Genomic DNA, 14,630 nt, shown 5'->3' on the forward strand with positions numbered 1-14,630 from the left:
CCAGGGTTTACCAGGCTGTCTCCCCGCTTGGTGGCAGACCTTCCTGATGTGGGCAAATGGCCCTTTATTGGACATTAAGTGGCTCAGTTGGCCACCTGGTGGGCGTCCACACCCCTAGGGTTCCTTTTTTAAAATTCTTTCATGGGATGTGATCGTCTCTGGCAAGGCCAACGTTTCTTGCCTATCCCTAATTGCCCTTGAGAAGGTGGTGGTGAGCTGCCTTCTTGAACCGCTGCAGTCCATCTGGTGTGGGTACACCCACAGTGCTGTCTGGGAGGGAGTTCCAGGATTTTGATCCAGTGACAGTGAAGGAATGGCAATATAGTTCATAGTCAGGATGGTGTGTGATTTGGAGGGGAGCTTGTAAGTGGTGGTGTTCCCATGCATCTGCTGCCCTTGTCCTTCGAAGTGATAGAGGTTTGAAAAGCGCTGTTGAAGGAGGTGTGGTGAGTTGCTGCAGTGCATCTTGTAGATGGTACACACCGCTGCCACTGTGCATCGGTGGTGGAGGGAGTGAATGTTGAAGGTGATGGATGGATGCCAATCAAACGGTCTGCTTTGTCCTGGATGGTGTCGAGCTTCCTAAGTGTCGTTGGAACTGCACCCATCCAGGCAAGTGGAGAGTATTCCATCACACACCTGACTTATACCTTGTGGACAGGCTTTGGGCAGTCGGGTGGTGGGTTACTCGTCACAGAGTTCCTAGCCTCTGACCTTTTATTGTAGCCACAGTATTTATGTGGCTAGTCCAGTTCAGTTTTTGGTCAATGGTAATCATCAGGATGTTGATGGTGGGAGATTCAGTGATGTTAATGCTGTTGAATGTCAAGGGGAGATGGTTAGATTCTCTCTTATTGGAGATTGTCATTGCCTGGCACTTATGTGGTGTGAATGTTACTTGCTACTTATCAGCCCAAGCCTGAATGTTGTCCAGGTCTTGCTGCATTTCTACACGGACTGCTTCAGTATCTGAGGAGTCGTGAATGGTGCTGAACATTGTGCAATCATCAGCGAACATCCCCACTTCTGACCTTATAATGGAGGGAAGGTCACTGATGAAGCAGCTGAAGATGGTTGGGCCTAGGACACTACCCTGAGGAACTCCTGCAGTGATGTCCTGGGACTGGGATGATTGACCTCCAACAACCATAATCATCTTCCTTTGTGCTGGATAAGATTCCAACCAGTGGAGAATTTTCCCTTGATTCCCATTGATTTCAGTTTGGCTAGGTCGCCTGCTGCCTTGATGTCAAGGGCATTCACTCTCACCTCACCTCTTGAGTTCAGTTCTTTTGTTCATGTTTGGGCCAAGGCTGTAATGTGGTCAGAAGCCGAGTGGCTGCTGGTAATATGTCGTGGCGGGAGGAAGATGTTGGGCTCCCCTCCCGACCTCTTCCCCTGCCACTTTGCCAGATCTCCCGTTTCCCAAGCCTTCTTCAATGGGCCGGGACGAAAGGTCACAGACCTGAAACATTAACTTTGTTTCTCTCTCTGCAGATGCTGCCAGATCTGCTGAATACTTCCAGTATTTTCTGTATTGAGGCATAAGAGGTTGCTCATTGCAGAGAGTGAAGGAGGAAAACTGTCAATATAACTCAGTGAGAACATTTTTATGGTGCTTGGGAGGGTGGTAGAGAACAAGGAATTTAAATGAAAAGTGAGGGGTGAAGCAAGGCGAGATGCTCAAAGGAGGAGAAAGTGCCAGAGCAGTAGGCGAATAGTCCAAGCTATGATTTGGTTATAAGAGCCACAACACCACAAAAATGGTCTGGTAGGGCAAGTGGTGGAAGGCATAGCCTGCTGGGGAGGCTTCATTTTAGCGGGAAGCTGTAATCACCCTCAGCCAGGTTCTTGTCAGGTCCATGATATCTATGTTATCATCCCCAATAAGCTCATGGATGGTAAGGGCCTTGTTCATAAGTGATGGACATTCTGGAGGGAGATTCCACAGGGTCAGCCATAGGAGGGGTGAGTTAAATGGGCAGGAGATTGGCATGATTAGCTCTCAGCGGGCATTAAAAGAAGAGGGACTCAAACCTGGGATGACAGCAGGAGCGTAAAAGAAAAGTAGAAAAAGGGTAGAAAAACAAATGGAAATAGAAGTTCTGGGCTTGGGTCTGGAGCAGTAGCCAAAATATGCATGCAAATGGACACAGGGAAAACTTAAGTTACATAGGCCTGGTTATGTAGCAATTATTAGTAAATGGTAAATGGCAGTAACCAGGGATTGGAGAGGAGACAATAGGAGGGAGTCCAGAATTAAAGTCTCTAAATAGCTTCTGGTCTTCATTTGCCCACCATATCTGCCTCTGAACTTGAACAACGCTTCGTCAATGCGCCATGCCAACTTCACCCTACCTACGCCAACTTTAGCCCACCATGGGATCTCTCACCTTAACTCTGGGTTCCCTCTTTTTCTTTCCTCCCTATTACCTGTTTACTACCAGGATATATGCATCGTAGTAATTGCTACGTAACTGGACCACTGTAACTTGAATTTTGCCTGTGTCCGGTAGGCCAGCCACAATCTCAGCAGGCATAGAATAAATACAAAAAAAAAATGTTTAAGAAGCACTGACTCTTGTCAGAGTTGCTCCTTTTTCTCTGGTCTAGCTTTAAGGTCCAAATCAGGAAGTTTACATTTTAAACTAACAAGGCAAATGGAATTTGGCATAAACTGCTTTATTTCTATGTGGAGCTATCAGACTGACTTGCAAAGTGTAATATAACCCCAAACACTAGATAGCATTCTTTAGGGAATAAGAATCATTTATTTGCAGATAGCACTGTTTATAATCTGCACATCATTCTTGAGTTTCAGATCAAGAAGTTTACATATTAACTTGATAGTGTTAGTTTTCTCAGTGAGGAAGAGTTTTGCTGCTTTGGATTGAGATGGGCTAAGTCTGCAAATGGAGAGCTGTACACTTATTTTTACAGTTTGCAAATCTATCCCAATAGGAAGAAGCTGCTGAGATGCACTTGCCCCCTTGGATACTCTCAGCATTGCAATTTGTCCAGGTCAGTTAGCTTGAAAACTGCTTACTGTAATTAGATAGGAGTTAGTTGAAACCAAGCAGAACAGCAATGGGCACTGTCGGTAGTAAAGAATAATTGGCAATCCAGAGCCCAGCAAATCCTACATGAATTTTCTTTGTGCTAGGATGTTGTGTCATTGTTTGTCCTCCAAGCATACTTATTTATTTCTATACTTTTGAATTGGATTTTTGCACTCGTCAAATTGAAGGATGTGTGCTGAATGGAGCACTCTTCTCAAGCTTTTGCACTCATTGTCGGCATTGAGAACTTAGGTTAGTTACAGAGCAGGAAAGATGTGGAAATAAGTTCCTTCTAATTGGATGCAATAATTTGCCCCGTTGCATCGCCTGAGTCTTCCCGCTTGTCACGCCAGCTATCTTTGTAGTCTTCTGAGTAAGATTGTCGAGTTATTGTCATTTATAAACCGTTTTTTGCTGCCTTCAGGAAGCACAGTTCCTACTAGAAACTGAGTTGAGTCAGCCCAAATAATTCAATGTGGCAGAAAGAAGAGACTTTCATTTCATTGGTCTGAGTTGGATTTGATGTCAGAGGTGAAAGAAAACTGTATTCAGTCTCTGCACAAATCATCCCTTCCCCCACTGCACAGAAAGTCCTTCCTCTCTGGGCATTATCCTTGGTTTCTGCACTAGTTCAAACCCAACTTGAGGCTGCTTGCATCCCCAACAGTCATTTGACCGTATGTATTCACAGTTTTAGTGAGTAATATTATTTGGTACATTTTGAGTATTTAAAAAAATCTTTAATGCTAACTGAAATGAACAGGAAAGCCCTGTTGCACACAGAAATATGTAACAACAATAGCTTACTTGTTTGTTTTAGTCAGCAGCAAAGGATTGTTGCTAAGATATAGACTGATACCTGTTATTCTATGTATATGCAAATTGGAGAGAGTTGGGGGTGAGGTAATGTTATGTTCTTTATTAAATGCAGCATAAAATCTGCAGTAAACTGTTCTCTGTCCCCAGATCACTAATGAATGTTGGCAGGAAAGACTGCATTATGGTGTGTGTGACAGTTCAGTTATTCTGTTTGAGATTTTCTGTCGTAAATTCTGTTCTTACTCCATGTTTTGTCATTTTTATTTCTTAGACTACATCACAACCTTTAGCTGTGTGCAGTTGTCTGTTAAGCTGTGAAGGGAACAGCTGATATACAAGCAATATTTGTTTGCTATCACCATTTTACCAGTAAGAGCAAACTGGCAATAGTGCTGCCAGTAAGTTTTAAATATGCCATTAATCCTTCCTCCCATCCTTTGTCTTTACATCTGTTTGTACACCCATGTGTCTCTGAATGCCACCTCAATAACTTCGTAAGCACATTATTATACTTCACCTCCATCATTCACTAGCTGTCATCAAACTGTTCTCTCTCAAGGCTAGACCAGGTGAGAACTATGTGTTCTGTTCATGTGTTTTATAAACTTCAATGTGGAGCCTCCATAATGGAAACACTTTTTTTGTTTGCCAAGATTGATGTGACTACTTGATTGTTTCTAACACACTCATTTTTGAAAGCAATGTACAAGTATACTTCACATTTCCACGCCCTTCCTCATAACTGCAATTTTTTTCCTTTTTCAAGTATTTATTCAGTTGTGTTTTGAAAGCTACTATCTGCTTCTACCACCCATGCAGGCAATGCATTCCAGGTCATAACAGCGTGCTGCATTAAAAAATTCTCCTCCTCTCCCCTTTGGTTCTTTTACTAATTATCTTATATCTGTGTCCTCTGGATACCTTACTCTCCATATCTTGTTAGCAGGCTGGAAGACCAGCGGATTTTTTCCTGTCCATCATTGTTTGTATGTTTATATAGCCCCTCATGATTTAAATCTCACTTAAACTTTCTCTGCTCTAAGGAAACAATCCCAGCTTCTCTAGTCTCTTCACATAACTGAAGTCCCATATCCCTGGTATTATTCTGATATATCCCTTCTGTACCATTATGGGTTCAGTTTGAATCCATGACAAATCGTTTATCTTAGAAAGCAGAGTTGGGACATTGTTGATCCTGCTCCCATGTACCAGTTCATTTTAATTATCTTTCACATTCACCTTCTCTAGTCAGCTTGCCACACAGTATTTTACAGAGTGGTGTTTAATTCATGTGTGGCACAGGCTGCACATTACCTACACTGAAGCACACAATGAATCAAGGCATTGTGTGGGATAGTATAGAACTCTGCCCTTTATTGACAAACTTGCAGATAATCCAAATTCTAGATATGTGCAGACATTTTTCAGTAAAAATACTTTGACAATGTAAATGAAGAACAATTGAAATAAAGTTAATCCTTTAACATTGAACTTTCAACTGTATTGGTGTTTACATTTGACATCTGATAGCATGTAAATTAGTCCGATTGTTGCTCTACTCTCACCTTGTTTGATTGTCCATTGAGTGCTATAAGCAGAAGCCAGGGAGAAGACCACAGCTCAGACTGTTGTATCACCCATGCTGGAGAGGGGAATGTTTGGCAATGAATGTTTTGAAACCAACAGGCCAGTTACATTTACACAAAAGCAAAATACTGCAAATCTGTTACACTATACTGTTTACATCGATATGAAGCAGATTTGATTCTGCTTGTATAGCTTAACTGAAGGGTGAAATCAATGAAATTGAATTTTGGCAAAGCATGAGGGCTTGGGGTATTACTTCAGATTTCCACTCCTGTAGTGTGACTGCGACTGTGTAAAGCAAACTTTACAAACGTTCTCAGTTTGCTGGACTGTTTAGAAACTTATCAAACTATCTAATGTTGGCAAAGAGCCAAATACACTGTTAGTACTTCACTAATATTAGGATTAACTGGGATTTTGACTCCAATGAACATGGATTCAAGTACACGTGTGCCATGCAGCACTTTGTCTGGCCGGGGCATGACTCGAGGCTGGCAATATAACTGATCCACATCAGTTGGAGCAGGTACCAGTTTCAAACCAGCACCAGTGCTGGAAAATTGTTTTCTCGACCGATAGCTTTGACTGAGCATTAGCATTGTATTTGCATTCCTCAAGACAAATTAAACCCTGAATCATCTTGGGGAGATGTGCAAACGATTCAAATTTGACACCTTAAAAAAACCAGCTTGAATATAGTTCTCTGTGTAGCCTTATAAAGGACAATGTAATTATCCAAAATAGACTTACGGGCCCAAAATTCCTCCTTTATTGAAAAATAGGATAGGTGAATTGCTCTTTTTGTTCCTAATTAACAACATTCAAAAAAAATGTTGGCAATGTGTGGCTTTGAAATGTGCGATTACTGAGAATGCAGTTTTCATAGCAGGTCATTAGTTATGGTAGAATAATGAGCATTGCCCTCCCACCCCCAAGTTCTTTTTATTAAAAGAGGAATTTCCTTTATGTTGTCATAGATTTCTCTAACTAAACACCCTAAATTTGCATTCTGTGGTGGTAAACACTAAAAACCATGTTTTTCATTAATATTTCATAATTAGCAGTACTGCTTTAATCAAATACACTCAACAACAGGCACGCCTCATTCATCGCCGATCCTTTCCATCCACTGAGCATGTATTATGAACTGGAAAAGACTTATTGTAACCCTACACTACATATTGAGATCTGTAAATGTATCAACCTTCTCTTTCTGATGTGCAGGTATGCGACAAGGAAATGATATTGGCACACAGTACCGTTCGGTCATTTACCCATACACACAGGAGCAGATGGCTGCAGCTCTGAAATCCAAAGAGGCCTATCAGGAGGTACTGTGCATAAATGTTTAGAGGGAGATTATTTTCTTTAACTGTTTTGCAGCCAGACATGAGCCACAAGCTTCTTTTTAAGCAGCACAAAAGGGTTTCAATGCTCTTGAAGTCATCTGGCTGCAGGGGTAGAATTATTAACGTAGAGCTGAAATTAACAGCCGCTCTCCTCATTGTATAATTGATGTCAGCAAGTTTTATAATCTGAGATGTTAGTGCCCATTAATGAAGTTTTATACATAATTAGCTCTCGCCCATTTCAATAAAATATATTTTGTAATTATGAACAAATGTTTGAGAAACATGAAGACTGGTCTAGATTTTCCAAAAGGGCTTTGAAATCTCAATTCCTGTTTCCTTACTGCCTCCATATTGTCTTGTTTTAGACAGACAAATGAGGCTGCCCCTCATACGTTAATAAAATGCAGCAGATGTGGCACCATAGAGCAGAACTTTCTATTAATAATTCACATTATACAAAATAATCTAAGCTGGTATATCCAAAATATTCCCTCAGCTGTAACACCAGAGAACAATGAAAGTTTAATATTTGGATTGTATATTGCTGCTGTAATGGTTAGGTCAAATTGTTTGACCTGAATTGAACAAAATTACATTTATTTAAAAATAAATAACGTTCTGCAACCTGATTCCCCCCCCCCCCCCCCCTCATCGCCCCATTCTCAGAAAACAGTCAAAGAATATCGTTAAAATACCACCTTGGCAGTTTGAAAATTTGAATTCTGTTTCAAAAAATAAAAAGCCACGAAGCTGCTGGATTATCGTAAAAATCGACTGGTTCATTTAATGTCCTTTGAGGAATGGTGACTCCAGACCCACCCCAGCATGCTTGGCACTAAACTGACCTCTGAAATGGCCCAGCAAGCCCACTCTGTGGCATTTATTGCCTATCCAGTTTTTAATACAAATCAGGTCAGCAATACCCAGATCCTGAGAATAAATAATAAAAAAAAATGTTAAACGGCAGCTTTTACTAGCTTTGAAAACTTGCTCAGTGACATGCCATGTCATACTGTAGGCGGGCTTGGACAGGTATTGATACCAACCTTTCAAACTCTAGGTTTCACTTTTTTTATTAGATTTCTCTTTAGTTCTTATATTAGCTATATATAAAAAAAATTGGAAAGCTCTTTGGGGTAATCAGTAAGTGGTAAAATTAATGACGGAATAGCTACCGGTTTCAGTTCCTACCGATTAAAGCCAGTATGTCTGTTGAAAGCAGGTGAGGCAGTTTGAAAATAAGTGTCTCTAGATTAGGAGTTGTATTATGCTGTCACCATCATTGTTATAGGTCTCGTAAGAGTATTAGCACATCCTGCGCTGCTACTGTCTGTTATTTGTAGCTGACACTGCATGAAATGTACTGCAGTGACGTGTGCATTATGGCACTTAACCCTTTGAATGCTGCTGTAAGAATCTTTGCAGCAGAACAAAATGAATAAGATTACAATCTTTTCATAATTAAAGCCTTGAGTTTTATGTCTTAAGTTGTTCTTACAGTTTTTGAAATTTGAATTGCTAAAGACTGTGCATTCATACTAGATTCAGAATATTTAAAACTAATGCAGGATGCCTTTTACTGATGGTGGATCCCTTCACAAGGTTCTCAAACACATGGCAGTCATTAAGTATTCCCCTCCTTCAGTTCATGCCAGTGTTAGTAGGGAGTTCTCTGCTGCTGTTTAAGCATTGGTAGTGAAAACGGTAAAATATCAAAGAACTAAGGGTAGTGCCTTGGACAGCAACTGAAATTGTGATTGAAAAAAACAATAGAGTCCACCTTCACTGTATTTGGGCATTGGGATGAGAGGTCCTATCAAAGGCCTCAATTGCATATTGACCTACCTTTGCTCAGTTCTATGGCACAAGTTGTTATTGTAGTGCAGGTGGTCATCCATTATTACTATTTTTTTGGCATTACAAGTTATTCTAATTCTTTCTGACTCCTTCAGAGATTTGTAGAAGTTCATTCAGATTTTGTCAAGAAGTGTCAAGAAGTTCATTCAGATTTCGAAAGCTGGAAGTCATTAATTAGAATAAAACCATTTGAATTACTCTTCTCAGTGAGAGGATTTTAGGCTATTGCAGAAGGTTCTAGTAGTAACCGAAGAATGTTCAGGATCTTTGTAGGTAAAATTTGGAAAATTGTTCTTATGTTATCCTGTGCACCTGTGTGATTATTGCATGTAACCCACTTAACAGCACTGGTGATATACGAGTGAACCCTGAGAAATTCAGAATTTTGATAGTATTAAACTTTGCTTCTTCATTGGAGCAGAGAATTAGACGTGTGGAACATTTAGGGGTTCTAGTTATTGTGGTACTGAACTGACAGCTGTACAATAAAATCAATCTAAGACTGTGTAAGATACATCATCTTCTTGTGCAATCTTGAATGCAGTTTGCAACATTACAGTACAGTGTGACTAGTGAACAAATAAGTTAGAATTTTATTTAAGCTAAAAGCTGGAGGGTGTGGACCAGGGTACTGAAGAGAACAGTAGGGCCATGTGTCAATAACCAATGGGCATGTTCTTGCTTTAAAAAAAACATATATTTTGTAATATTTTTATGGGATGATGTAGTTGTTTTATTGCAATCAGTAGTAAATAAATAGGTTTACATTTAGAATTGTCCTGACAAAATTACTGATAAACAATTGTACAAATAAGTAACTGAATGAATTACTTTAAAGTCCATGTTGAATCATTATGATTTTTTATATTAGAGCAGTTAGTTGTTTACACACAAACTTTGAAAATTTATCGAAGAATTACTTTAATTAATAATGAATATTTTTCATTTAACAAAACATCAGCTGGCCTGCAAATACTTATAGCCTAGCAGCCAGAATGGCTACTGGAAAACTGTACTAAAGCTCCCTCTGGTGGTTTAATTTCTGTCATTCTTCTGGTCTCCACCATTACTTGTGTGACATCTGTGCAGTGCACTACAGATCTATTACCACGGCAACAGACTCTGTTTTGCCCTTTGATTTTCTGAGGAAAGCAAGTGAGGTCAGAGGTCAGGTGCATATTGTCACGCAGCTGTTTGGAAATCAGCTGTTGGCCTTGGCTATAGCAAGGAGATGTTGGAGGCGACGAGGTTAAGCAGCTCTGAATAACTGCCAGCTGTGTGCATCATGGCTGTATAACCAAGGGACCCTAAGGCCAATGTCATTAGCTTTGTCCTCAGATTTGAGCAGGGAAAGGGATGGACTAAGACAATGCTTTATTCCAATAATGTTTAGTTCAGTTTCTGTAGTCATGTGTTCCATCTGCTGCATCGTATGCATTGCGTTTCTGTTGTGAGCAGTAATTCTGGTGTGTACACAAAACTGAACTGCACAAATGCTATAGAGAGAAAATGCATCTTTAAAAACCATAGATTAAAATTCCTTCCAGCAGTTTTCCTTTTTTGGGGGGTTGTGCTGTTACCGGCATAAATCCTGTTTCTCCCTTTTTGGACATGAAACCTATTTGTAAAAGAAAAATGTATTTTAATAAGGGGGAATTAATTGAAACGTATAACAGGTAGATATGATCAAAAGGATGTTAGTGAGCTAACAGACCCCTGAAGATGTACATGTTTGACTGGTGGTGCCTAGTCTACTTGCTGATCTTTTGGTCTGGTTATGTGACTGAATCATGTTCCTGAATCTTTTGTTAAAATATTTTTAACCTTACCGTGGTTATAGTTAATGAAATTTTGATGAATTGTCTGCTGGATATGGAAGCATTTTGCGATTAAGGTACGGACATCTTCATCATGCAGCTACCAATTTTAATGTAATATGCAGTAGGTTTCTCAGGCAGACCACAATTCATTCGATGCACACGTATTGCCTACCTGTTTTTCTGTACCTGCATATAATATATTCTGTTACTGTTGACTTTAATTGATACTAAATATTATAAAGCTGCACAGTAATAATTCTTTAAGAGCGAATATATTGTTCAGAGTTTCAAAACTGTTAAGTGAATCTGCTTTAATGAGTAGAACAATTTTTGTATGGCAGCTTATGAAGAAGTGCAACTAAATCAGTTGGAAATTGCACTTTATTGTATTTCTGGACTTCAACTGGGAAGAAAGTTTAATAAAGGCTAATGGACTTTTTGAGTACAGTTAATTTTAAACCTGTTTATTCCATACCTGATTCTGCTTTTACATTGAAATGGATTGAAGCATCAAACCAGCAGTGGCAAATTGCAGATTTTCTAGAATGTGCTATTTTCTAAACTGTGTAATCGTAGCTTCAATGTTTACTTTGTAACCTTTTGTTAGATTTTGTTAGGAATGGCTGAGTAATTAATCCTCATCTTTGAGCAGAAATCCTGAGTAATGGAACTTTTGAAACCTGTTTTTGACTTTCAGTTGTAAACAAAGTACAGATCTGTTTTTTTTAATCACTTTTCTTTTAGTCTGTTTTATAGCAGATGTCTTTTGGATATATGGGCTGGAGATTTCCTCAGAGCTGCTCCCCCACTCTTCTGCCAAGGTAGGAGCAGCTATGAGGAAATTCCAAGCTTAGTATCTGCTTATATCTAATTAAAAATCTTCCATCTGCACACAATTTCTGTCTGCACCAATTGATTTCTTCTCACATTTTTGTTTCCGCTTTTTCCTATTATAAATCCCTTTGTCCACATTTATTATGCGTTTTTCCTATGTGAGTTAATTATCTTGATTGAACAGTCTAGCCTCCAGGCTCCCACATATTTTCCAAAATGTTTTCTAAAAAACTTTTCATTCGCCATTTTTTTCTCAATAACTGAAATTGTCCAAAATAAGTGTTTAAATATAAAAAATCGGAAAATGCATATTTTACATGATTAAATGTATCCATTGAAATATATTTCTTGTCTTTTAATTCCATCATTAAAGTTTTTACTTGAATGTTTCAGCCTTTCTCAAAAGCCTTGCTTTAGAGTTGATACTATTGCCCAAACTTGTGACGACTTGAGCTGAATTTGGATTATGCAGTCTGAACATATGCATTTCACATAATTTTCCAGCATGTCCCAATGTTGTTCAGATAGCTGTGCGAATGCAACATCTTTCTTGAGCTCCTAGCACTTTCTACTTGTAGTTTTTTTTCTTGATGAAATATTGAAAACTAGAGGAGAAATTTCAAAAGCTTAATTTGGTTTTCTTTAAAGTGGCTGTGTCAGTGTGAAGGAGTAAAGTACTGTACCAATTATTTACCTGTTGTAACTTTTGTGTTTTATGAAAATGTATTAAGTTGAAAGGTAGTGGGTAAAAATGAGAGTCTTGGGGGGAATTTTATGCTCTCTCCCTTCTACTGGGTTTGGAGACAGGGAGAGCATATAATTGGGTGGGAGGGTGGCAGGGAGAGGGCCTACCTGCCCTGCCGCCAATTGAGACCCTTCAGTGGCAATTAATGCCCAGTTATGGGCCACATCCCGCCGCTGCCACAATTAGCCCAGCAGCAGGCAGGCATGTCGTCACTCAGGGAAGACAGCAGGAAAAACCGTGCGGGTTGCTTGCTGGCTCCGGGTTGGGGGGTGCCTCGTTAAAAGGCATTTAGTGCCTGAGCAAGGGTCCTGGCATCAGGAAGGGGGGGGGGGGGGGCGGAAAGCCACCCCCCTGCCCTTGCTGCCAACCCCACTACACCCCCTTCCCCACGACCCCACCTTGTGAGACCCCTCCCTCCCTCCCTCCTTGACTTACCTGAGGCCTGGTGCTGCACCACTCTTGGGCCTCGGGTGGGTGCTCCACTGGCAGAAGCCACCGCCTCCATGGTGGGGCTGCTCAGTTTAAAGAGCTGCCGGCCTCTGATTGGCCAGTAAATCTTAGAGGGCAGGATTTCCATTGCTGGGGTCCTTGATCCTGTGGAACACTGTCCAGTTAAGTGCCTAATTGACACTTGATTCTGCGGGGCTCCCACTGAAGGGGCGATACGGTGTTCTCGCTGGTGCATTAGCCAGGGGTCGAGACCCCTGTTGCCTGGTTAAAATCCCGGTCTCTGATCTTTTTCATTCTAATGTTCAATTTAAAACAAAAAAGTTGAATCTTGAAGACAACTAATTCCCTTATTGATGGCTAGAAAAGGTTAATACTAATGGTGTACATCTGTGAGACAGACTATAGTGTATCAAACAAGGGAGAGAGGAAGACAGAGAGAAAGACACAAATAGAGAGAAAGGTGGATAGGCTGTTTATGTCCTTACTTAAGATGTCAGTCTTGGCGCAGTGGTAGCACACTTGCTTCTGAGTCAGAATGTCATGCGATCAATCCCCACTCAAGGACTTGGGCACATAATTTAGGCTGACACTCCATTGCAGTACTGAGGGAGTGCTGCACCATTGCAGGTGCTGTATTTCAGATGAGATGCTAAACCTTCTCACAAGGACGCAAAATAACTAATCAAAGAAGAGCAGATGAGTTCTGCAGGTGTCCTCAACCAACTTCACTAAAACAGATTATCAGGTCATTTATCTTATTGCTGTTATGGAACCTTGTCTTCTGCAAATTGCCTGCTTCATTTCTCTACATTACGACAGTGACTACACTTCAAAAATGGCTTTGCTATGACTTGGCTGTAAAGAACTTTGGGACATCCTAGGATTCTGAAAGGTGTTTTATAAATTCAAGTTCTTTCACCTTTTTCCCTAGCTTTAATTCTAATTTGATTCTTTTGAAAAAGTCTGTGGAAGTTTGAAAGCAGAGGAAGGGAGGGGAGGAGAATAGAGAGGGTGTTGAAAAAAAATGGAGGCTGAGAGGGAGGGACACAGAGAGTGTACAGGGTTCAGAGAGGAGGCTTTATGAGTGAAATGTTTGAGAGTGTAGTTTGAGGGAGAAGGGGTTTCAGAAAAGGGTTGAATGGAGGGATTGAGAGAGTGAGCAGGTTGAGAGAAAGAGAGCAAATGAGTTGAATGAGGGAGAGGATTAAAAGAGAGAGAAACATGAAAGCTGAGAGAGAGGTAGAGTATTGGGAGGGAGGGAAGGGTGTTGAGAAAGGACAGTTTGAGATAGGGATTAAAAACATCAAGAGTTACAGGGATAGTGCAGGAAAATGGTGTTGAAGTAGAAGATCAGCCATGATCTCATTGAATGGTGGAGCGGGCTTGAAGGGCTGACTGGCACAAAGGTTGGATTCTGATTCAAAGGATTAGAAGATCTCTCTTTCCTAGTGAGAAGTCTGTGGATTTCCCTCTGTAGAAACCAATAATGACATGATGATAGAATGACTTGCTAGTTTTCGGAGGGCTCTGACTTGTGGTTCCCAGTGATATGCAAAAAGAATGCTCTGTTCAGTATTTACCACCCACTTGACTAGCCATTTTGAAACACAGAAGTTAAGGACAAATAGCAAAGCCATTTTTGACTGTATATCTCCTTAGATCTGTCTCATATTCTAAATTTTAAATCTTTATTATTTCCTAGTATATCTATGCAAATTGTTCTTTTTTTATCTGCTTTATGTATTCAGGGTGCAAAAAGGCCATCACTCATACATATTGTTTCCACTTCTTACTGAACTCATTCCCCCTGTCTCCATCCTTCCTCGTGTCCAAGCCAACAATCAAAAGAAAACCGTGCACATCTCTTCTGCAATCAAACTGATAGTATAAATACGCACATAAAGAAAAGGCTGGGAGAAGACCATCTTGTTCTTTCAGCTTACTTCATCAGGATGTGATAAAGCCTTGCACACTATTGGCCTGCACCACCCTAGCCCTGCAATCTCCTGGGGGAGGCAAAAAACTGGCCAATTTAGGACAAAAATGGGAAATTTCTCCTGACCTAAAACAATTAAGCGCACTGCAATTGATACAAATTGTAGGAAAA

At 40.3% G+C, this 14,630-nt stretch overlaps 1 protein-coding gene across 3 annotated transcripts in view; it reads left to right on the plus strand.

The window, feature by feature from the left end:
- Positions 1-14,630, plus strand: part of msraa (methionine sulfoxide reductase Aa) — a 395,564-nt gene that overhangs the window by 302,429 nt on the left and 78,505 nt on the right. For all 3 annotated transcript variants that reach the window (XM_068024102.1, XM_068024103.1, XM_068024101.1), the window contains one exon: positions 6,690-6,796. In XM_068024102.1, coding sequence (XP_067880203.1) covers positions 6,690-6,796 — 107 coding nt within the window. The remainder of the gene's footprint in view (positions 1-6,689; positions 6,797-14,630) is intronic.

Source organism: Heterodontus francisci, chromosome 3 (genome assembly GCF_036365525.1).
Source record: "Heterodontus francisci isolate sHetFra1 chromosome 3, sHetFra1.hap1, whole genome shotgun sequence".
NCBI classification, from domain to species: Eukaryota; Metazoa; Chordata; class Chondrichthyes; order Heterodontiformes; family Heterodontidae; genus Heterodontus; species Heterodontus francisci.